The sequence below is a fragment of the Triturus cristatus genome, chromosome 6, assembly GCF_964204655.1.
Source record: "Triturus cristatus chromosome 6, aTriCri1.1, whole genome shotgun sequence".
Classification (NCBI taxonomy): Eukaryota; Metazoa; Chordata; class Amphibia; order Caudata; family Salamandridae; genus Triturus; species Triturus cristatus.
In genome coordinates, this window is record NC_140589.1 from 423131597 (window position 1) to 423155782 (window position 24186).

The 24186-nt window shown below is 45.0% G+C and overlaps 1 protein-coding gene across 4 annotated transcripts in view; it reads left to right on the plus strand.

Moving 5' to 3' along the window:
- The window catches only part of MCPH1 (microcephalin 1), a 1335298-nt gene that overhangs the window by 486946 nt on the left and 824166 nt on the right, over window positions 1-24186 (plus strand). For all 4 annotated transcript variants that reach the window (XM_085610826.1, XM_085610823.1, XM_085610822.1 and 1 more), the window contains one exon: window positions 12383-12420. In XM_085610826.1, coding sequence (XP_085466952.1) covers window positions 12383-12420 — 38 coding nt within the window. The remainder of the gene's footprint in view (window positions 1-12382; window positions 12421-24186) is intronic.

Sequence of the window (24186 nt, forward strand, 5' to 3'; positions counted from 1 at the left end):
TCCGTAAACAGGCCTGGCTGAGCACAAGGTATAACCGTCTGGAGGAAGCTGTCTGGGTGCTTGATAGCGTGGGAAAAGACGAGAGACGTCACGCCGGCCATAAAATGGATGCCTTCAGCCCTCCGAGTCCCAAGGTCATTAATGAACTGGCATAATGATTCACATCCCATGGCCAGCAGTTGGCAGTGTCCGGAGGTAACGGAGCGGCCACGTGGGTACAGAGTACACGCTCTCCAGCCAGTGACACTCGGGGAGCACGGACCCTGGAAGCTTTCCAAGGCTGTCCCTTGGGGGCCATGATGTAAATATCCCCTGGATACGGAACACGACTCTACATAACGCACGTACTGTGCTGGAGCCCGACTGCATGTCCACTTCGAGTGAAGAGGAAGCGCGCCTGAAAAGACGTGACTGGTTTCAATGCTCAATGGCGGTTATCTCGAAGTGATTTTACTCATTATAATGTGGCAGGAGTTCCCGCGTCCACCACATTTCCAGAAAAAGCCTGACTAAAGACATTTATTTTTCGACGTACTATGCGCAGTTTTTCTGGTTTTGTTGTGTTCCATGATGTAACTTCCTAGTGCTTACCTAGCCCTTATTCATTATGATATAGTCAATGCACTAGTACCTGCCCCATAGCAATAAAAAAAACATATACTAGTCCAACACCTTAAAATATTAGTCACATGGAAATAATTAATATAGAAAACAAAAAAAGCCTCCAAGCAATTTATTATGTTTTAGTTCTTCAGTATCAGTGGACATGGGGCCAATTCATTCTGGAAATAACCGGCTAAGTTGTGATGGCTTCGAAGGGGAACAATGTGGTAACTTTTAATAGATCAAAAAATTAATTGAACCACAAATGTGTGTGTATCCTAATTCCGCTCATCGGTAATATGTATTCATCATGCTTTCAGGTTCATTCATAGACACGAACATGTTAACGTATTTGCAGACAACAATTAACCGAAACAAGTTAGTGATAAAACCACCAAAGAGATAATTGTGAATCTTAGTGACATTAGTGAAAAAATACACAGTACTTCACTGGAAACAGAGAAGATTTAAAATAAATTAAGTTTTGGACTCATGTTAAAAATAACGAATGATTCAAGATAAAAAAGCACATTGTTTTGAGGATTAGCAGAGGCATTGTTCACAGTTTCCACAAATGCAGTCTAATCACACCAGGTCCTAGGTTGTGTGCAAACCCTATTACAGCTGCAGAAATAGTGCACTCTGTTTGTTATTTTAAGACAAGAAGTCTTAGACGAGAAGCTATGTACTATTTTTGTTACTTAAAAGTAATTAATTTCCTTGGGTGTTGCTTGGATGTGTGGAGATAGATGGCGGCATGAGCCTGCAGCTCCACCATGGCAGCGACAACACCTGAAACAAGCATTTGCAATGCAATAGGTCTCGCATTTACGCGAGTTTAAGCTATTGGCATTGTAAATGACAATGCCTATTATTTTTGTTTTGTTTCTTGAAACATAAATAAGAGGCATTGTCATTTACAATGCCAATAGCTTAACCTTGTGTAAATGCGAGACCTATTGCGTTGCAAATGCTTGTTTAAGTTTAAAACTGAGCGCAGAGCCACTTCAAGGACACTGCGCTTGGGTTCCTTTTTTACATTTTTTTTTTAACTTTAACACTGAGCGCGGTGTCCTTGAAGTGGCGCTGCGCTCAGTTTTAAAGTAGAAAAAAAAATAAAGAAACCGAGCACGGTGTCCTTGAAGCGGCGCTGCACTCAGTTTTAATGTATAAAAAAAAAAACCAGAGCACGGTGTCCCTAAAGCGGGCCCGCGCTCATTATGAAAGTAAAAAATAAAATAAAAAATTAAACAGAACGTGGTGTCCCAGATGTGGACCCCGCGCTCAACATGAAAGTTAGATAAAATTTAAATTTAAAATGATCTTGGTGTCCCTAAAGCGGGCGTCGCACTCATCATGCAAATACCCCCAAAAGCAGCCACCATTGTCCCCATCAGGGCTAATAACAAAAATGGTGCTCACCCCCTAGATAAAGAAGGATGTGTAACGAGCCAAGTAAAAGGTCCAGTTGTTATGGGCGGCAACAAATGGAGACAAGGCCGTACCAAGGCGGGACTAACAAGCCCATTTATGAATAAGAAGCCACCATTTAAGAAGGACAATGACACAAACCCAATGACAAATATGGGGGGAGAGTGGGGGGGGCTGCTAGTGCATACCCTAATACAGCATGCCTTGCAGAGCGAGTAGTGCATGTGCGCTGCAGCTAGGCTCAACCTAAATACTCAATAATCAGAACATTGTGAGATGCAAAATAACACCTGCCCCCGGCCACCACCCTCTCTTTCAGAGGAGAGGCAGCCTAGAGAGAACAGGCAGGGAGAGATACAAAAAGGCATGAGAGCGGGGAAGAGTGGAGGAAAAAATAGGCGAGAAAAAAAGAGGGCAACACGGGCGGAGCGATAAGCGCACGAGCGAGAGGGGGATAAAATAAGGGAAGTGATGGAGCTGCTAGAGGATAACGAAGAAGATAAGTCGAAAAGAAGAGGCAGCTGCAGGTATAAGAGAGAAAAAAGAGGGGTGCACAGATGCTACAGAAATAAGAAGAACAAGAGTAGGGTAGACTCTGAGAAGAGAGGAGCCGGGATGAGAAGCAGAGAGACAAGGGAAGGAGAGAGTGGGGTACAGAGGAGGAAGAGATAGGGTGGGAGACATCTTGTAAGAAACAGAGAGAGGGTGATAGAGGGAAAAGGACACGGAGAGGGGAGACAGACAAGGACTGACGAGAGGAGACAGTGAGACAGGAGCCAGAAAGGAAGAGCCAGGAAGAACAAAGAGAGAGAGAAAAGGGAACAGATAACCTGAAAGCACAGAACGAAAAGGAAAGACTGTCCGGGAGGAGAGACGGTTGCATTGGTGGCAACTTTGTGTGTGTCGCTGTCATTCACAAGGAGCTGGATATCAGTGCACAATCTGGGGCACTTTTTTTCCGATTCTACAATTGTAAGGTGCCTCAAGCCCAGCGCTGCCACCCACCAAGACTCCATATCTACCACTCACTCCCTTCACAGAAGAGCCTACATCCATCGCAGCTGTCATTGTGAACTCATTTTACATGACTACCAACCTGAATAACTTTTTGTCAAATCCCTGGCATCGTAACGGAAGTTGTGCCAGATGCCATGACACTCCTGCGCTCTCTGCTCATCTCTGTTACCCCCAGGGACTTAACATGGCATTGTGTTGATTCTTACTTGTTTAAAGGACTCTGTACCCACGTCTACCACTCTAAGACTTACTGAGCCTAGAGCTGCCACCCTAAAGGTATCTGCGCGGTGCCAACCTAATGGAATAAGTGATCATTGCGTCCATGATACATGGTTGGGCTTGCTCCTGCGATTCTAAACAAAACTGTCTTCAACTCTGCCACACTCCTAGATCCTCAGCCTATCACTGTCACCCTTAGGACCCCCGTGTTTATTGCTGCCTACTGCTGCCAATTTAAAGGACACGGTGCTCACTGCCACTGAAAAAAAGAGCTGCCATCTGACTGCAGCCTCCGTGTCTGGCGAGGGGTGCACTGATGCGCCTTTTTGTTAGCAGAAAGGGACCCGGGGAGCAGTAAAGCGAGGAGCCGAATCCTGATTGATGGGCCGTAAGTGAAAGGCCTGCTAACCAAGGCAATTTCACCCACCTCTGTTCTGAATCCGACTGTGCAGACTCCAGCCACGAGACGGACTCTTCCTGCCTCAGGGACAAACCCAGAGGGATCTAAATGCAGAGCGCGGTGTCCGTGAAGTGGGCGCTGCGCTCATCAATAAAGTAAACAAGCGCCCGCGCCTTGTGTGGCAGCAGGGGGAGGGGAGAGAGGAGGGGGCCTGCGCCGGTTTCCCTCGCGGGAGCGAGCAGCAAGGCGCGATAATTGCTAACATATGGTGCCGCTGCTTGCTCCCGCAAGGGAATCGCCAAACATGCACACGTTGCCATTGAAAGCAATGCAACGCGTGCACGTTTTTCGCAGAAAAAGGGAATCGATGGCTAAAGGTCTTTTTCCTATGCAGCACATGTGCGCTGCCTAGGCGAGACCTAAAAAGAACGCCTGCACATCACTCAATATCTTAACAGGAATGACATCGTGATGAGGGCATGAACCAGGGGATACCACCATCCTGATGTTAATCCCAACTGGTAAACTGACTTCAGCCCCACTGTCGGTCCTGGGGGGGTATTCTGCCATAACGCTATGCAGCTCCTGGTAGGCCGAGATATCAGAAACAATTTGAGCAAAAACATTCAATGTAACACTTGTTGACACCAGACCAATTACTACACATATACAAGTAAGATATCCTCACCTGACAAACGCTGCACCCATTAGCTGTTGTGGAATACTGGCCGAGCGCTGCAGTGTGTGCTGAGGCCACACACACCTCAAGATGGTGGCACACTGATATGTACATACAGTACGGACAATAATTCTGGACCAATATCGCTTGGATGCGCCTAATTAAGAGAATTTTCAGGCCTATTCGTAATAACGACACCTCTTCTCACCTGGCGTGACATCCGCAGGAGTTTGAAATAATAAATGCTTAAGTCCAAATACAGACAATGTCCTAAATTGGCCACACCGTAATATGTGCATGCAGGAGAACTTTCAGGACTGCCGGCGATTTCCGCAAGTAATGCCGCTACATCAATAAAAGCAACTCACTAAATCCTGCAACACTTCTGCAACTATCCCAGATCGGTAGCTACAGTGAAAAGACCCTGGATAAGTGATTTGTACTCCGATTGCAACCGCCCTCAAAATGGCGGCCCATTCACCCTATCTGCTGTATACACAACACTTCCCATAAGCACAAGCACAGGTCATGATGCTGGATTATGTAATCTGTATATAGTGCTCAATTTGGCAATCTCTACTGAGTATATGCAGAGCTGACATATAATGTCAGGGGGTGTCCTCCATTCAGAAGCACAAAACAGTGACTGAAACTGGCGCTTTGTAACCCACAACACATAAATGGAATCAACCCATAGCGATATTACTTCTCACTTCATATGAGGACTACACAGGGCTCTAGCTCAGGATCGAATTGGAAGGTGGCACAAACCTACCAAAAAGGTACCACTGCTCCTATTCCACTGTATGCGCTGGATGCAGTGTCCAGAAACTAACTGCTGCTTTAGTCCTACTGCTACCTAAAGCTTCCCCCACACGAGCATTCAACTTTCTGCCTGTGCACCTGCCAAGCTAAAACGTGCTTACATAACAGAACTAAGTCCTAAAAAAACCGTGAAGTGGGTTTCCTGTACCTCCCTAAGCGAGAATCCCACGCTTAACCCACAGTACAACTGCATACAAAATCACACTGCAGTTGGCCTCCACCTAATTCATTCATCTAAAATGTCTATTCTTAAAAAGGTTCTAATAACAAAACTTCCAGGATAGGCCACGTAACGCAGATTTGCATAACATATCACCAGTTTACAGCAGACCACTGAAACAGTAAGCAATAACCAGGGGTAATCAGTGGTAACCAATAATCGGTGGTAATCTGTAACATTGAAACAGTAATCGATATCATCAAGAAAAGTGTCCGTCAAAGAGTCTAGGACTAGTTCAAAAGCTTAAAAAGCGTCAAAGCGGACCATCCAAATCCCGACTCTCAAGTCAAACCCCAAAATTACATTAACTCCACAATGGAGATGATCCTAAAGAAATTGGCAGAAGTGCAAATCCACAAATGACAACACTGACAACCTGTGTATTTTCGGCATCCCTGAGGGGGAGGAGGACGCAGCTGGCTCCTGCATCCTATTCCTGGAAAAATGTTTTTTGACAAAACACCAACATACCTGCTTCATCTATTACATAGCTTATATCTCAGGCCGAGGCATATATATCTTCACAAAACTCCCCTAGACTTCTGAGTAACTCGTTAGGGTGGCGCCCCTGATTTGACCAGTTTACCTAATCGCTCTCTAGATCTTCATAAAAATCTCTACTACTAAACTAAGATTTTGCCAAGCAAAACTCATTAGTTCACTTTATGCATAAACAACTGGCTATGTCAATTTTGTGATTGTGCAGACATTTTATTAGGTTGATAATTTTCTATCGTAACTGTCGAGTAGCATTTCTCCTCTCGCCATTCCTGTTGAATACTTTGGGGGGTTGGATCCACCAAGATGGGACTAGTGGTGTATACCTTTCATTTGGAATGTACTTTACTGCTTAGGGTTTTCTTTTTTATCACCTTTCTTTGTTTTTGTCAGCGCTAGAAAGAAATGGTATGGTTGGCTGTGAAGATGCTTCCTTTCTCAACGTATAGATATAGTCAATACAGTCAGGATATAGTGTCAGTCTGTAAGTGCCGTCAAGGAGGTTCACTCATTACCCCTTTTTCTACATCCCCCAACTACTTCAACAACCTACAATACAAATACGAGGGTCCTAGTACTAAATATCCCACAGTCACCGAATACAACTTTCTTAACAAAAACACTAGTTCCTATTTAGGAACCACACTACTTTAAAAGCTAATCATTTTGAAACCAAGATCGACTCTACGCACATCACTTCGATGCAGAGATATTGTTTTTATGACCTAGCGTGCTCTGTTGCTGTTGGAAAGAAAAATGGAGTCTTGACTCTGAGTGCTAGGAACTCAAATATAAATATGCTCTCCAACTTAAAAGACAAACAGGGAAGGTGGATTATATCCAAACTCTCTAAAAACAGTGAGTTCTGTGTGGTTAATAATGTTTACGCTCCAACATCAGTTGCCCCGTCTTTTTGGATTGCCCTCTTGTTTCAGCTGAAAATTATCACTGATTCCTCCACCATCATTTTTGCAGGTGATCTGAACTTGACCATGGACCCCAATAGACAGAAACTCACAATTCCGATACAATTCCAGCAAAGCCATAAAGCACTTCAAAATCTATGCACGAGATTCAATCTTGTTGATGCATGGCAAATCTATAACCTGGATGAAAGAGACTACGGGCCACATGCATCAAGATTTTCTCCAGTCTGTTTGCGACCGGAAAAAGGTCTTTTCTGATGCATCAAAGGCTTTGAATTCACAAATTAGGTAATCACAATTTATTTTAGATTACCTAAATTGCGAATACATTTAGGCAATAGCAATTTGTGATTCCCTAATTGCGATGAATCAAGGCTTTCCTAAATGCAAACTGCATTTAGGAAACGCTAATTATCATCAACTTGAAGTTGATGGTAATTTGCGCATGCTTTGAAAAAAACACTTCCTTTGAAAAATGCACAAAAGTGTATTTTCAAAGTGGTGTGCAGCGCACACATGCCCTTAGGGCATGTGTGTGCTGCACATGTGCATATTTACCTTTTTTGGGGCGGGGTGCATCAGGGGGGCCTTAGGCCCCCTGACACCCTTGAAATTGCATTCGCAATTTGCGATTACCAATTTGGTAATCGCAATTTAAGAATGTATTCCCATTCATTCCTATGGACCTATATAGCCACCCTGGAATGAATGGAGTGACATTACCTAATATCAATTTGCAATTTACAAATTGCTATTAGGTAATGCATAAGGAATTGCGATTCCTAAATAGCGATTCCTTAAAAATCGCTATTTCGGAATTGCAATTCCTTCTGTTGATGCATGTGGCAGTATACCTTTAACTCATTCTCCCACACTTCATAATCTAGCATTGATTACTTACTAATATAGCGCATCTCCATAAAAAAGATCGACCAAACAACAATCAAACCTAGGGTGAAATCAGATCACTCTTGCATAACCATGTCCATAACTGATCCCTCACCTGAACCAACACAAACCAATAAATCGACTACTGGCTTGTAAAGCACGACTACACACCTGTAAAGGTCTCAAGGTGTTGTGTGGGGGTACGAGAGCTGCTGGTCCGTCAAAAGTGCTTTCATTCAGCCAAAACGACTAGTCTTGAAGTCCTTCCTGAATTGAGGTAGTGACGGTGATTGCCTGAGGCAGAGAGGCAGGGTGTTCCAGGTCTTTGCTGCAAGGTAGGAGAAGGATCTTCTTCTGGTTGTGGTCCTGCGGATACGTGGGATGGTAGCCAGGGCCAGTTGGGTAGAGCGGAGGTCTCAGGTGGGTACGTGGAATGTGAGGCAGTAGTTGAGGTACGCAGGTCTTGCGTTGTGTAGTGCTTTGTAGTCGTGTGTGATGAGCTTGAATGTAATTATTTTGTTGACTGGGAGCCAGTGGAGGTCTCTGAGTTGGCTAGTGATGTGGCTGCAGTGGGGGATGTTGAGGATGAGTCTGACTCACAAAGTGGAGAATTAACGAGGAGATTCTTAAACATCAAAATAACGTACAGTCTATTGAGGAGACCACACAGATCTTGTTTGCAGACAACAAGCATGATGAAACCTCTGAAATCACTTGATGGGAGGCTCTGAAGGACACACTAAGAGGAGTGATTATCAAGATTAGATCCAACATGGAAAAAGAGGCGAATAAAAGGTTTTAGAACTGGAAAACCAAATCTCTGCTCTAGAAAAACAACACATTTCTAAAACCGATAATACCTGAAATGAGATTACCCAGAAAAAATATGAATATGATAAAATATCAAGTAAAGGGCAGGTATATGGGTCAACAAACAAAAGAATATCCAGCTTTGTAAAGCCAACAAGCTGCTGTTCACACTAACCCTGCTAAAAAAAGTCTTTAAGGATTTCTACCAAACCATTTATAAAGACAACACCACCCTTGACCATAAGACACGTGTAGCTTACCTCAATAAAGCTAACTTGCCTAAACTAACAGAGGTAGAATTTGAAACAATTAATAGTCAACTTACAAAAGACGAAATAGCTAACAAATAGCTACTGCTATTAGGAATCTAAAATTGGGCAAGGCCCGTGGCCAAGATGGGTATGCTGCACAGTTTTCTGAAACATTTGCAGCATCAGTTATCCCACCCCTAGTGAACCTCTCTACTCTGTTCGCCAACTCTGGACAAGTTACGGGAACTCCTGCGGAAGAGATTTTCACTGTTATTCCAAAAGAGGGGAAAGACATTCTATCACCAAATAAACTACATACCAATCTCTTTGATTAATTTGGACTGCAAAATGTATGCCAATGTACTCTCAACCAGACTCCAAAAATACATCTCTAAACTCAAACAGCCTTCTCCGGTTGGGTTTCTGAAGAATAGATTATCCAGTGATAATACAGGCAGGTCATAGAACAGGCAAAGCTCTCAAAGTCTCCGACAGTAGCAATTGCACTCAACAAAAATAACGTTAGACAAAGTTGATTGGAGTTATTTAAAACTGGTCATAGAGAAGTTCAACCTAGGTGAGTCCCTCATTAGAATGATAATGTCATTACACCACAATACAACAGCTAAAATAAGGGTGGGAGGCATTATATCAAATGTATTTCCCATATAACAAGGGACAAGACAAGGCTGCCCCTATCAACGCCTCTCTTTCTCTTAGCCCTAGAACACATTCTGCATCACTTTTGCAAAAATATAGGTATTTCAGGTGTTTCTTTTGGTAAATAAAACATAAAGCTAGCTGCATATGCAGACTATATCTTAATTACCACAGAGGAGTGCCCCCACCTCTATTTCTGCAATGATGACACCCATTCAAGATTTAGCTGAGCTCTCAGGCTACACCCTGAACACGGACACATCAGAGGTTAAACTCCCTAAAAATATAGGAAACAAGGATATCCTAAGAGACTCTGGCCTCGCATGGCAACCAAGATGTACCAAATACCTAGGAGTAGAATTCTCTAAAGACCTCATCACTACATTAAAGTGCAACTGTTAGAGACCTCATTTCTAAAGACAGGGGTCCCTAGACAGTTTTGAATACTGTTGATAATAAATATAGACTAAATAGGCGCTATATTCTTCGTCCAGCCGGACATAATTTAATATTCAATAGATATATGACATAAGGCACACAGAAAAATTCAAGTGGGACACAGCCAGTGTCCTACTAACACAATTAGACAAACAACAATTAGGGAAGGGTTCAGGCAAAGGGGACGTGTCTGCATAACATTAAATATAGCAGACTTAAGTAACGTGGGGACACCATTTCACAATAGACTTTACAATATATTACATGCATATGGTATACAGATTGTCAACGGCGTTTCGATCCCTTGGAAAAAATAGGGGGATCATCTTCAGGACATTTAAATATTCATGCCTGTGTACATTTAGCTCAGGGCATTTAAGTAGTCATGCCTGAGTACATTCAGCAATTGTTGCTATAATTTGCGCAAACCATGGAAATAATAGGAGGTTAGAGGGAGAGAAAGGAGAAATATACGATTACTATGGGCATTGGGCAGACCATACACATTAAGATATTGTCTGTGTAGTGAATACTTGTTAAAACGGGGGATTTAAAAAAACCGAGTGGATAAATGGCCGTGTAGAGGAGTTCACAAAAAGATTGAAGGGGACAGGGAAAGGCCAGAAAGCAGGAGATTTGCTGTAGCGAGCGATAACAGAAAGGAAGATTGTAAGGGACAGAGGAGAGCCAAGAAGCAAGTGATTTGCTGTGGCGAGAGGTGGGTAGAATAGAATTAGGCCGTGCTTGTAACCGCAAAGGGACATGGTGCTGGTGATGTCAAGGTTAATGGCAGCAAGGGAGGTGCTATCATGATGGCTTACCGGCTGTCTCCACCTCCTGTAGTGAATCTGGACCAGGGAGGACAGAACTGGTTTTTACTGAGCTCAGAAACCTTCTGCCTAAAACCTCAAAAGGATAAGAAGTATAAATATTAGGGCCCTGACCCTAGAATTTTAGAGCTCATTTGGACTAAGAAGCCCACCAAGAAGAAGAGCTGGAGAAGCTGTGAGGAGGAACTACCACTTTGCTGTGTGCTTTTCTTTGTTGGCATGCAATAACTTCTTCTGTCTTGGTGAGTGAAAAGACTGGACTGAACCTTCTGCAACTAATTTTCCAAACTTTTTCTAAGTGCTTGACTTAGAGCTTGCCTCCTGTTGGAAGTCTCAGGCACCCCAAAGACTTCGCCATCCTCTGGGTACCCGCTTCTGGAACTGCATACTTCAGCTTCCACAGAGAAAAAAGCAACTCAACTCCGTCAGTGATGCCACTGCCGGCTCCATGACCTGTTGGCACCACAGAGAGCACCACCCTCCTTCACACCGCAACCCTTGTCTCACCGCCATCGCCGTCACAGAGCCACTGCTTGCCTCATGACCTATGGACACCACACTTCAAACCACCATGCTGCACATCGCCGCCCTGGTATCCCTGATGACGACGTCCACGCTGACCTCGATGCCGCTGCCTGCACCGTGGCCTGAGGGCACCATTCATCACTCTACGCACCATCCTGTCCCACACCACAGCCTTGGCCTACCGACACCTGTGCCATCAACTCTAGATCATCTACCGATGACAGTGCTTCAGCCGATGACGCTGCTGCTTGCACCGTGACCTGCCAGCACCGCGACGATCATCGCCTCGTTTCGCACTGCAGCCCTGGTCTCACCGATGGAGTTCGATCTGCAATGCATGAAACTTCAAGCACCCGATGACTCCTGCACTGACCTCCAAAGCTGACGCCTGCCAACTCCGCATCTCCAGAGTTCATTGCAAGGTCCTCGTCACCCTGCATTTCCAAGGTACTGTTTGCGGGTCTTCCCGACACCGTAGCTGGCCCACGACACTGTGGTCAGCCTGAACTGTTGGATTTTTGTATGTTCATGGTGCTGTGATAGCCCCGGACAGAGATATCCACTTCAAGGAATTGTATTTTAAAGTCTATTTTTGCAATATTCATATTTTGATTACAGTATGGTAGATTCTTATCATTTTGGTCTTGTATTACACAGATATATATTGGCTATTTTTCTAAAACTGGTGTGGTGTCTTTTTGTAGTGTTTTCACTGTATTACTGTTTGCTATGTGCAAATACTTTACACATTGCCTCTGAGATAAGCCTGACTGCTCGTGCCAAGCTACCAAGGGGGTGAGCAGGGGTTATTTTAGAAGTGTAATCGCCTTACGCTGACTAGAAGGAAGGGTCCATACTTGAACATGGTGCATACCTCTGCCAACTAGAGACCCCATTTCTAATAGGAACAAAGACTCATTGCTCAAGAAATGATCAGATGCTACCTCTCATGCCACACTGGTGCTAGATTGCACATTTTTATACATTTTTCTTATTCTGGTGACATGCTTAACCTTTAGTCTACGCCGAAGCTAGTGCTATAAAAGATAGCTATGCTTGTATTTATTTCATTGCTGTTGCATTTATTTTTGTTACATATATAGTTTTAGTACTGGTACGAATAAAACACTAATTATTGTTTCTTTGTCTTTTAATCTTTTAGCCAAAGAGATCATTGGTCATGACAAGCATGCCATCTGAGTAAGTACTGAATATGTTCATGCCCTTTTATCTGCTGTGGTATTAATGGCTTCTGATAATCCCGCAAACCGGCATTTCCGACCCATCCCTTCAGATAACCCCCTTGCACTTTATTTTACGTATAATTATGAGCTCAAATTTGCTTTCTTGATATCTATATGTCTAGACCTGAATCTTTCTACAAAATTAGTAAGCACTCCAAAGGGATTGACTTCCAAGTTTTCCTTCGCAGTTGGTGGATTCGTGGGAGTTGTAGTGTTTAACCCCATAATTAATGGCAGTCCTTAGTTTCAAGCTACAAATTACAAGTTCACTTTTTGTTTTCATTTTACTACAATCCACTGGTCAGCACCCAGTGCGACCGTACCAGTCGCACTGCCCTAAAGCCGGCTCTGGGTATGAATGAATGTTTTAAGAACTCTAGGCAGCTCTTCACAAAACCACAAATAAACTAAGAGTAATAAAATATAACAACATTTTAAAATTGTATTTCGGTGTCAGCCATTGTTGCCAGAGAGATTAACTAGAATAGGAACGTTTAGTCTTTTTCTGAAATTTAGGGAACTTTTTTTCCAGCTTGATATGCTCCAGAAGATTATTGCAGGATCAACGGCCAAGTGCCCTAAGCATCGGCCGCCCACCGCGGATAGGCCGCAGGCTGTTTTGCAAGGAAGCTCGGTTCAGCTGGGTATAGGGCCTGGCAGGGAGTAGAGGTTAATTTTCTTTAAACGGTGCTAGGAGACACCCCTTCCTTACTTCTAAATGTATATATGTGCTACTTATATATCGCGACTCCAGCTGACTGGCAGTGGAGTGCTGTACAGGATCCAAGGCATTGACACAGTCAGCGTGGGAATGGAAGCATAGTTGGTTTCTTGGAGCTAAAATGGACTGTTAGTGTTCTTTAAGGGGTGTGTCTTCAGTTCTTTCCTTCAGTCCTAGATAATAAGGAAAGACATTTGAACAAAGCTTCGGCCTTCCTGGGAAGCCAGTGAAGAGATATTCTGTCCTTGGTCACATGGTGTAGATGTGTGAGGCAAGTAGCCAGATGAACCTCAATGTTCTAGTATTTCTGTAAAAAGGCTAGCTAGTTTTCTGAAATCCCTATGTATAAGACATTCAGATAATCAAGGCTGGAGGTAATAATCTAGCCATCTAGGAAGGTTCTAAGTCCAGGGGGGAATTAATTAGATAATTTTCTTTACTACATGAGACGTGATCAACTTACCCTGAGTGCTTCAATGGTAAGGGAGCTTTTTGATGGGTAGTCAGTAAATTGGAATATCCTTACATTAAATAGATCTTTGTAAGAGTATTACAATGTGCTGGTGTAGAAGCCATCTTTCTTGTATGATACCAAATGCTGTAAGCTTCTAGGCCCTGCTAAGTTGACATGAAAAGCAGTGCACAAAATGCCCGTACTTTACCATTCGCTTCAGAGACACAGCTTTTGTAACACAAGGTTCGATCAAGAATAATACGTGACAGGGAGAGATGCTCATGTAGACACAGACATTTCAGCATAGCACATTTTGTAATATGTCTGGTCCTTTCTATTATGTTGCAACTATTAACTGGAAAAGCACCAGACCTATATCTTACATTACAGTGGAAAGTCCCAGAAGCAGACCTAGGTCACGCAGTCTGCAATAGTACTTTTCGGACCTTAAATGGTATATAACTATCTAGGCCCTTGCAAATTGGTCAAATGAACTATGCTTAATTTGTGCTACGAATGTGATGATGCCGTATCCTTTGTGGTTTTGGCTTATAAAAGCTATCACCAATGTCACATCTTTGGGCACTCAGTGACTTTGCTGGGTGCCCCCGTGCTGCACGCTAATCTGTTGTTGGTTTCTAATAAACGCTGTCATCTTACCCTTGACTGAGAACCGTTTGTGTGGATTCATTTCTTGCTTATATTTCAGATTCTACACTGGTTACCACAAATTCTTGCAGTGTGGGGGGGGGGAGGGGGGTTTGGGGTTAACGTGTAACTTGGTGCTTGCAATAGTGTGAGCCTGCACACTCATTGCCTTTGCTGATTTTTCCAATTTCTTAAAGTTAAAAGTTCAATATCACTACTTTTGCAATGCCTTTCTCCATGTCCTTGCATCTGTTTCTCTGTCTTTTTCCACCTTAAGTGCTTGTGCTACTTTCAGTAAATGTGACTGCAGTGGAAAGTCACTGTTGTAGCTTTGTAGATGCGACCTTGCTTTTCCTTTTTAGGTCGAGCATGGAGTCAGCGCAAGTGCTGCTCTGGTGAAGATCTGCTGTAGTTCACTACGTGAGGGAAGTCCTGCCCGCACATTTTTTCATTGGCTTGTGTCTTTGTCTTTCTTAAATGCTGTCTTCTGATTGATTATGAGGCTTGTTAGTCCCTCCTAATTATGACCATGTCGTCATTTGTACCCTCCCATGGCTACTGGCCCTTTTACTTTGAGTGTTACACGGTATGTACGTGTTATTCAGACTGTGAGCACTATTTTTTCCATGCCTTCTCACCCCCTCCCCCGCCCGCTCTCCCTTTGTCCGTGCCCCCCCTCCCGTTTTCCTTGATGCAATGCAATAGGTTTCGCTTAAACGCAAGTCCTATTACATTCTAAATGCTTGTTTTTTTGTTTTTTTTGTAGTACAGAGTAGAATGTCCACTGAGCACGGATGAAGGCTCTTCCCTCCTGGCTCTGGGGGCAGAAAAATTGGGCGTGGGCCATGATTGAAGCTTAGCGATACCCAGCAGAGCCCTAAGTCCATGCGTTTAATCGAGGCCAGTGTGTTGTTTGCCTGTTGTGTGCATGAGCCTAAAAAGACTTTTATTTAGGAAGCAATAGCAGCCGCTGTGTGCAGCAAGTTGCCTTCTCCGTGGCATTATTTTATTGTAAACGAATCTTTACCCTCATTTTCTAACAAGAAATGAGCATGAATTAGGCAACAACATTACTAAAGGGAAACTGTTAAAAACAAAAGCAGAAAACAGGCTCTTAATATAGTAAGTCACACCATCTCTGCAGTTCATGAGCCGGGATCATTTAGCCGTTGAGGTCTTTTCTAGCAAAGGAGGAGGGGGCAGAGCAAGCAATAGTTATTGTGTCACGCAGCACTTTTCTCACTCTAGGAGTTTTTAAGGAAATCACTTCTGCTTAAAGTGGTGTGGTTCACCAGGCACCTCAGCGTGTGCATGCTTGATACACGATTCCCCTTTGTTTACAAATGTCTAAATTCCTGTTTGTAGGTACCTGCTGGATCACTCTCTGCAGCCTCAGTATTTTTGGGATGTTTGTTATCGGTGCTCACACACCTCGTGCTCCCCTTTACAATTATTTTGCATCATGCGCCTTCTTTAACGGGTCACACTTTGAGGTTCTGTAGCTGCCTGCAGGAGGTGGAGGTGATGTAGGCTTACAAATCCCGAAGCCCAGTCTCCAGTTAGTTCAGACTGTGCCAGCTCAACACAAAGGCAAAAGAGTCGTTCGAACAAGGTTCTATTATTCTCTGGTTGATAACGGGCTCAGGGCAAAGCTCCTCCTCTGAAGACAATGAGTACTCTCAAATTAATGAGGAACGCATTTGAACGCCTTTAAATAAGCAAAACGCAATATCATGGCAGTCAAGTTTAAGAAAATAAGTATTTCAGCAAAATTCTCTTTATTGGATTTATATTTTCATTAAACCTACACATGTAACAAAAAGCAACCAACTACTAGGGCAGACAGTCCATAGGCAATATCAGCAGCTTCAGGAAGAAAAACATATTACGACAAAAAAGAAGAAAAAAGTTTGTAGTAAAATAAAACGCAGTACGTGATTCACCTAGAAAGTCACATCCCACAATAAATTGTGTAAAATTAAGAACCCTGAATTCTTACTTAAATGTAAGGATATTTGTCCCTAAGAAAAGCTGTGTTTTTCTCTTCTACTGCGTGTTCATCTGCCTATATACCTATCTTCTGCCTGTCACCTAGCTCTACTTAAGCAAAAGTAAATTACATTTAAAAGATCATTCCACAGAGAAGATTCTGGAGAGAGTCCTGCCTCCTTCGCTTTGCCACTGCTTATGGGGGTCTTTGAGCACATTCTGACCCACAAAACAAACCAGAGGATATGTACTAGATCAGGCATGATACCAAAAACTGATTAGTGACCTGAACACAACGGGCCACATTATGATAACGATTTGATGAGTGTCTGATCGCCCTCGTTTCAGGAATGTAACCGCCCAACAAGAAGTCAGCGGTCCCGACAGCCCAATTACAATACGACCGTCGTGCAGGTGGTCGTAAAATGCTGTTTACTATTGCAACTTGTGCAGCGGCCCAGGAAAAGGGGCGCTGCACAAGCCACAATAGCAAAAAGCATTTTGAAAACATCCATGCACCATGTGCCAGGGACCATGTAGTGCTAGGGAGCATGTGGTGCCTGCCACATGGTACATTAATGTATAGGGGGCACCACATGTTCCCCCCTGGCCACATTGCTGAGGCCCACGGGGGACGGGGGCCCTGCTGGTGTCCCCCTAAGTCCCTTTCCGACAGCCTGTTCATGGAGGTGGGACAGCCATGAAAAGGCTGTCGGTAACTGACATCATAATCCCTACAATGGTGCCTCCGCAGCCATCGCCCCCCATTGTAGGGATTAGACTCCAATCGCCACCCCTACAGGCTCCTTGAGCCTGTCTGAGGCAGCGGTCTTTCGCCCTCCCAAATCACTCCGACCACCGATATTGTTATCCGGCTGTCGGACTGATACCCTGGCTGTTGGGCAGACCGCCACCAACGGCCTGTCGGTGGCGGTCTGCCCACCATCCTAATGAGGCCCAAGGTCATGAAAACAATCTTGGCTCCAAGACAGAGCCTGTGCAGACCTTTAAGAGAAAATTTATTTCAGGTGCCTTTCCACTTCCACCTCAATACAGTTGTCTCACGCATGACTTGCCTATGTTTTTAGGTCGAGCCTGGGCAGCGCATGTACTGCTCTGCGAGGCATGCTGTACTCAGGTATGGACTTGAAACTCCGCCCACTCTCCGCCGATCTTTTCAATTGGCTCCTGTTGTTGTCCTTTCTAAATGGTTGCTTGTGATTCCTTAATTGGTTTGTTAGTCCCTCCTTCCTAATTCCTTGTCTGCATTTGTAACCTCCCATGAGGACTGGACTTTTTACTTGTGTGGTTACACGGTATGTTTATTTAGTCTGTGAACACTATTTTCTTTACTTATTTTGTCCCACTGCATCTATGACTTTCCTGCAACGGCTGTTAAGACGTGCCTGAGGCAACCGCTTAATTCTTTTGTTATGTGTGGCTGCCGAAATTAACACAAACTCATTAATGGCCACCACAGCTCGTAGCCCCTCATCTCCATCCCGCCCCCAGGCACCACGCTTTAGGTTTCACCACGGCGCCCACTTTAAAATCAACAACATGGGCGCCCGCTTTCACATTAACACGGGTGCCCACGTTCTTTGCCACCAATACACATGAAAATATGTAGCGAATGCATAATCGCATGTCCAATGCCCAGCGCTAAACCAGGGATACGAGTAAAATTCTTTGCAACACCCAGTTTCATTTGCGAGAGTTTAAGCATTTACCATTGTAAATAACAATACCTTTAATTTAACTGTTTTAAAAAAAACAACACATAAATAAAAGGCATTGTCATTTACAATGCCAATAGCTGAAACCCGTGCAAATGCGAGACCTATTGCATTGAAAATGTTTGTTTCTTTTGATTTTGACTAGGCAAAATGAATTCTAGTGTGGGGACCCTGGGATTTTGCATCTTTGTTAAGCGTGTTTTAAATTTTAGCTACAATTGCCTTTGAAGGAGTTGGTTCTTTTGTGTGCATTTCTCCTTCTTCATTATAATTCACCATACCCCTAATACGTCTAAGAACCAGGTCCTATTCTGAACTCTCCCTCTTCGCATCCATCTAACTGCCCTTAAAGCCGTCTCCTGCCCTCTTCCAGATGCCTACACAGATAATCCATTACCTTTGGGGTGTTTTTTCTGGTTGGGGTGGACTTCTGGCCATAAACCAATGCAGGCGCCGTATCTGCCTTCTACCTTATGTGACTCGTTGTACACTCCCCACCAGGCGCGTAACGACCAAATGGCTAAAATGGCTTCAGCCCCCCCCGTGTGTCTCAGCCCAGGCTGCTACAGCTGGAGTTGCTTTGGGCTCGGCTGGGTAGTGTCTGGAGACTTATCTCCGGCACGCCTGATTTTTTCACAGGTCTTTGAAGACCATTTGCATTTTTACATACCTTTGTAAACTGGTTACCAAGGCTTAGTTTTTTTCTGGTTCCAGTACCACCTGAGCCCCCACTCTGCCTATTCCTTACATTTGTATTTTACATTTACTGCCCTAGTGTGAGAATGCATTTCATGAAAAGGATTATAATGTAGGGATGCCAAAAGAAAAATGCTAGCCATGTGTTGTTTAAAGAGCCTGCAAAGACCTCCTCTTGACACTAAATAGGGTTATAAATAAAAAAAGTATATTTATTTGTAATGTGACTTTTCTGTCTTTCTTCCCTTTGTCAGTCATGGATCATTCAGGCAGCCCTAGAACACAATTAAAAATGCTTCCTATTTATATTTGCTGTTCCACGTATGCACAGATAAGTGCTGAAAATACGGCTTTAGGCGACTGCTTATTTTTGTACCATCTGGGTCATCAAAATAATGAGCTGGCAACCCTAATCATAAGACTGTTAGTTTGTTGCAGGATCACCACATTATTTATATCCTCCACCCTTGATCCCTGATTAATGCCATAATAGCAATAGTTTAACATATATATGAAACCCTTCTCCACTGTCAATAACTTGCTGAGTTACTTCAAGTGTCTGGGAATGCACCCTGCATTCAGATAACTCACTCCTCATTCCTGCCCTTCATGCTCACCCTGTATCTCACAGCGATCACAATGCACTCACACCATTCACCCTCTCACCCTGCACTCACAGTGATCACTCTGCACTCACAATGGACTTGCACTGTTCACCCTGTACCTCAACCTGCAGTCACACCAGCACACTACTCACCTTGCACTCGTGACACTTCACTCACCTGTCTCCCTCACTTCGCAATCTGTAATCTCACTCAAACAAGCCGATCACTAACCATTCATTCATTCATCCCACTCTGCACTTACATACGCACCCAAATTCACCTCGCTCACCCTGCAGTCACTCCTCTTACCCTACTCTCACACTGTCACATCGCTCACCGTGCACTCACATGGGCACTCCTGCCACCCACACAGCACAAAGAACGTGTACCATGCAGATCACACAACTGAGTGTGAGTAAACTCTGAGTAGCGCTATAAATAAATGACATTTTGTCAGAATGGTGCTATAGAGAGATTTGGTGCATTGTTGGTGAGTGGTAGTGAGGGAATTAATGGAGAAGGAGGAAATGGGGGAGGGGTGCCAAAAAATACTGTTGCACTGTGTGCGACCAGTGTTAGGGCCAGCCCTGGCTAGGAGTGTTAGTCCCCTCCGAAATTCGGGTCTAGTTGTGCCCCTGCTCCCCACTCTACTCACAGCTTACAATATTGTGTGGACCATTCCAATAGTTGTGTCCTGGCTTGCCACAGTAGACATTCAGCTGCCTTTCGAAAACTTACAACATCTTTGCTAGAGCCTTCTTTCTGTGTAGCCTTAAGTACTTCACGCTGCCTGCGTAGTCCGTAAGTTGGCTGCCTATGAAGTCACTGCCTTCTAGACCTTTCTCATGGTTCATAAAGCATACTTAGCAGTTACCACAGGCAGCTTCATCAATTGGCTCCTTTTTACCTGCCACTCAGGTATCCATGTTTGGCATACCAAAATTAACAAAAACTATTTTATGAAAGTTCTTCCATCTTTCAAGAATCAATACCCTAACATTATTTTCCAGTACACCTCTGAACAGAACATACCCTCCTGATGTCAGAAATCTACCGAAAAACGTAAACACCTATTCTCTCCTTATTATGATTCATAGGCATTCAAACCACCAAGTGGTCCGTTGTCTGCCTTTATTTTAGCTTCTGATCTGACCTTCAGTGGTCTCAATCAGTCTTTATTTTTTCTGTCCTAAACCTGAGTGCTAAGCAGGTTGTGTACCAAAACGTAAACTGAATCTCAGCACAGTGACTCGGGTCCGGCAGAGGCTTCTCAGCAGAGCTCTGAATGCAGCAGGGAGGGCGTCTGGCTTCAGGTAGTGGCCACCTTCCGGGCTTTGATGCCATCAGCAGCAGGTGTGCCTCGCAGGGTGTGGCAGGTCCGGTTCCTCCACTCTGGTGAATCTTGCGTGTGGGGGCCCTGGGCCTCCCTGGGATGTGGCGGTATCCCAGTCCCTCCTTCCAAATGCAGGCGTAGCAGGCGTTTGATGGCTTTGAGGTGCTTTATGGCAGGGACAGGTAAGTCTGATTTAGTGCTCAGGGCTATCAGCCAATCAGTGCTGCAGCACAGAGTGCCTTAAGGCAGCCGCTTTCTCTTCAGAGCTGCGTATTTCATTTCACACACTCTGCGTCAGTGACGGACGAGCCGCGCAAGCAGTCAGCACATTAAGCACCCTGCGGATGGCATCGGGGTTTGCAGGATTCTCCTTCGGCAGCTGGGACTGCTCGGGCCGGTCTGTCTGGGAATATAAAACAGTGCAGGCAAAAATAATAAATTCCGCCCCCATGTACAGGTGTGCTAAGGTGCGCTAGAACCAGTGACGTGCGCAGCCACTCCAGGAGGCCGAAACTGGCCTCCAAGTGTCAAATCCGTCCTCCTGTGGCACCAGCCTCCCAGAGGATTGTCCGCTTGCCTGGCTGGCCTGTCCGGCCATGAGCATGGATTGGTTATGCTTTAGTAAAGTCAACCACAATCATGGTCATTAAACAAATGTCGCAGGGCAAGCCAATTCTTTTTTCAGTTGAGCAGGCTAATCGTACACACTTGAGCAAGTGCGACAATGGTGGTGACAGCAGGAGCTGCTCAGTCATGCTCCATAAATGCTGTGGGTCCCTCAATGAGTTCAATGACTGCCTCCCAGTCTACAGTACCAGTCGCGCTAGTCTTGAGACTGTTGGACGGACCACATCACCAGGGTCAAATGCGTATGTACACACTAGCAGTCCGCTCCAACTGTACGGTCAGCTCGCTCTTTCCCTCTGACTCAGGCAGGGCTCCTCAGGTTTCCACAACAGCACGGTAGTTCTTCCTCCAGGTCTGACTCCAGATAAGCTTTCCCTCACTTCTGGGAAGCTGGCTGACAAGCAGACACCAATCCTGGTTGTGCGGTGGTCCTATGTGATTCACAACTTGGAACTGGAACCACAGGTAGGTCAGCAGCTCCCTCTCTTATACAGGGAGGCATTCGGGGATGTGGATTGTCTGTCTGCCCTTTCATAAGTGGTTTTGTTATATTTTTATGTGTCCTCCTCAGGCTGTCTTCCAAACTAAGGGCCTGATTTATTATTTGGCCGATGACCAATCGCTCCGCCAGGGGGACGGATTGAATTCCTCTGTCCCCATGGCGGAGGGACCGTCCACCAAATTTATAAATGACTGCCAAGCAGTCGGTCATCTATCATGCTTTGGCAGGTACCGCCATCACGGCAGTTTATGCCAATGCATTTATCTGTTTGGTGCAAGGCTGCATCAGCATGATGCTGCCCTGCACCAAACCGTTTTCTTTTTTCTTTTCAAAAAGGAAATCCTGGTATGAGATTTATTTTTTTTATAAATCAAAAATGTAATGTTGCCCTTACAATGAAGGTCATCTCCCATTGCAGGGGGAGCAATATTAGCATTTTACTGTCCCTAACCACCAGGGTTTGCTGGCGGTGACGGAACGGTAAAAAATGGCTACATATATGCCTACCCTGATTGGGTGGGCGGACATTTCTCTGACGGCCCTTACTCCTTTGAGCTGTCGGAGAAGTTTGGCTATGGCGGTGACAGAGTAGTCACCATCATTGCAAAACCTATAGCCGGTCCACATTTAAATCGGGAGCCGGATCATTATGTTGGTGGTAAGAATAGCCTGTTGTCGTTGAGAAGGAGTATCCTTACAGCCAACATGTAAATCAGGCCACACATCTTTGCCGTGAGTGGTGCCCTTCAGCACCCACAGCAGAGGCACAAATAGATGTGAGCAGTCTGCACCTGACTATCAACAGCTATACCTGACAGCGATCAGGAAGAACACTCCCCCTAAAGGACCTTTCACACCCATACAACAGGAACTGCAGTTCCACCCTTCAGTCTTACCATCTACCAAATGGCAATTTAAAGAAGACTAGTCACCAACTGAATTTTAAGTATCTGCTTTACCACCTCCTACCTAAAGTCTCTGGAACGTCATCTAACACTTAACCTGTTCGAGGAACAGGCAAGGATTATTTTCTAAATGAAACCCACAGGCCTGTGTCACTCTGGTTCACTTATATTGTCATGCAGTGTGCAACATGCCTCTTCCACACCAGACTCATAGGCCAGGTCATAGCACGGAGTCAGCACTCTTAGCAGTTACAGAACACCTCTGGTCAGCTGTTGACGAGGGTCAGACGTCGGCGCTGATTTTGTTAGATCTGAGCGCCATGTTCGACACGGTTTCTCATGACATAATGCTGAGACGCCTTGCAGAGGCTGGAATTACAGGTTCGGCTTTGGAGTGGCTGGGCTCAATTCTTCATGAGAGGTCGTTCTCGGTCATTGACCCCCCGTTCGCCTCTGGCGAACATCAAGTCAAACAAGGGGTGCCTCAGGGCTCCTCTCGTAGTCCCTTACTGTTCAATATCTATGTTCAGCCTCTAGCAGCAGTTGCCAGCAGTAGGGGCTTGACCATGGTCTCCTACGCGGACGATACTCAGTTGGTGGTGGCACTTTCTAACAACACCGAGCAGGACACCATCAAGTTTCAGGGCGACCTTGCGGCAGTGCCCGAGTGGATGAACAACAACTGCCTCCAACTGAATTCTAACAAAACTGAGGTTTTGTAAGTGGGTAGGGACCATGGTCGGTGGAGTGATCTTTGGTGGCCAACCAGTCTCGGTAATCCCCCTTTCCCTAAACAGGTGGTAAAAAATATTGGGGTTTGGCTTGACTCTTCCTTAAATTATCAAGTCCAAACAAAAAAAAACAGCCGGGACATGTTTTGGTCTCCTTCGGGGGCTTAGACCCCTGTTGGGCCTTTTTGACGCCTCTACCCGTAAGGTCATTATTCAGGCGACGGTTCTGTCTAGACTCGACTACGCCTGCTCCCTCTATTTAGGATCCAACAAAGCGGAGGTCCTGAGGCTGCAAAGAGCACAGAATGAAGCTGCTAGAGCACTGTTAGGTTTATGCAAATTCTGCTCTGTGTCCAATGCTATCCGCCGCCTGCACTGGCTACCGGTAGCCAGACGCATTGAATTCAAGGCCTTGTGTATCGCCTTTAAGGTTTTGAAACTGGCCTCACCTCCCATTTTGGCTGACCTTCTGCTACCTTATGCCCCCTCGCGAAGCCTCCGCTCACAGGGCCAGCATCTGGTGGTGGTTTCCCGACCCCGTAGAGTTCGGTCGGGTGGTCGCTCCTTTGGGTATAAAGTCGCCATCCTCTGGAACGCACTCCCTGCGCAGATCTGTGGCCTTGACAACTATGTGGCATTTAGAAAGGCCATTAAAACCCATCTTTTCCCCGCCTCCTAGTTTTGTTTTGGCAGGCTTCTTGTTGTGTCTGTCTTTCCTGCATTAGCGCTGGGATGCCCCCTTGCTGGGGCAGCTGTCGCGCGCTCTACAAGATAA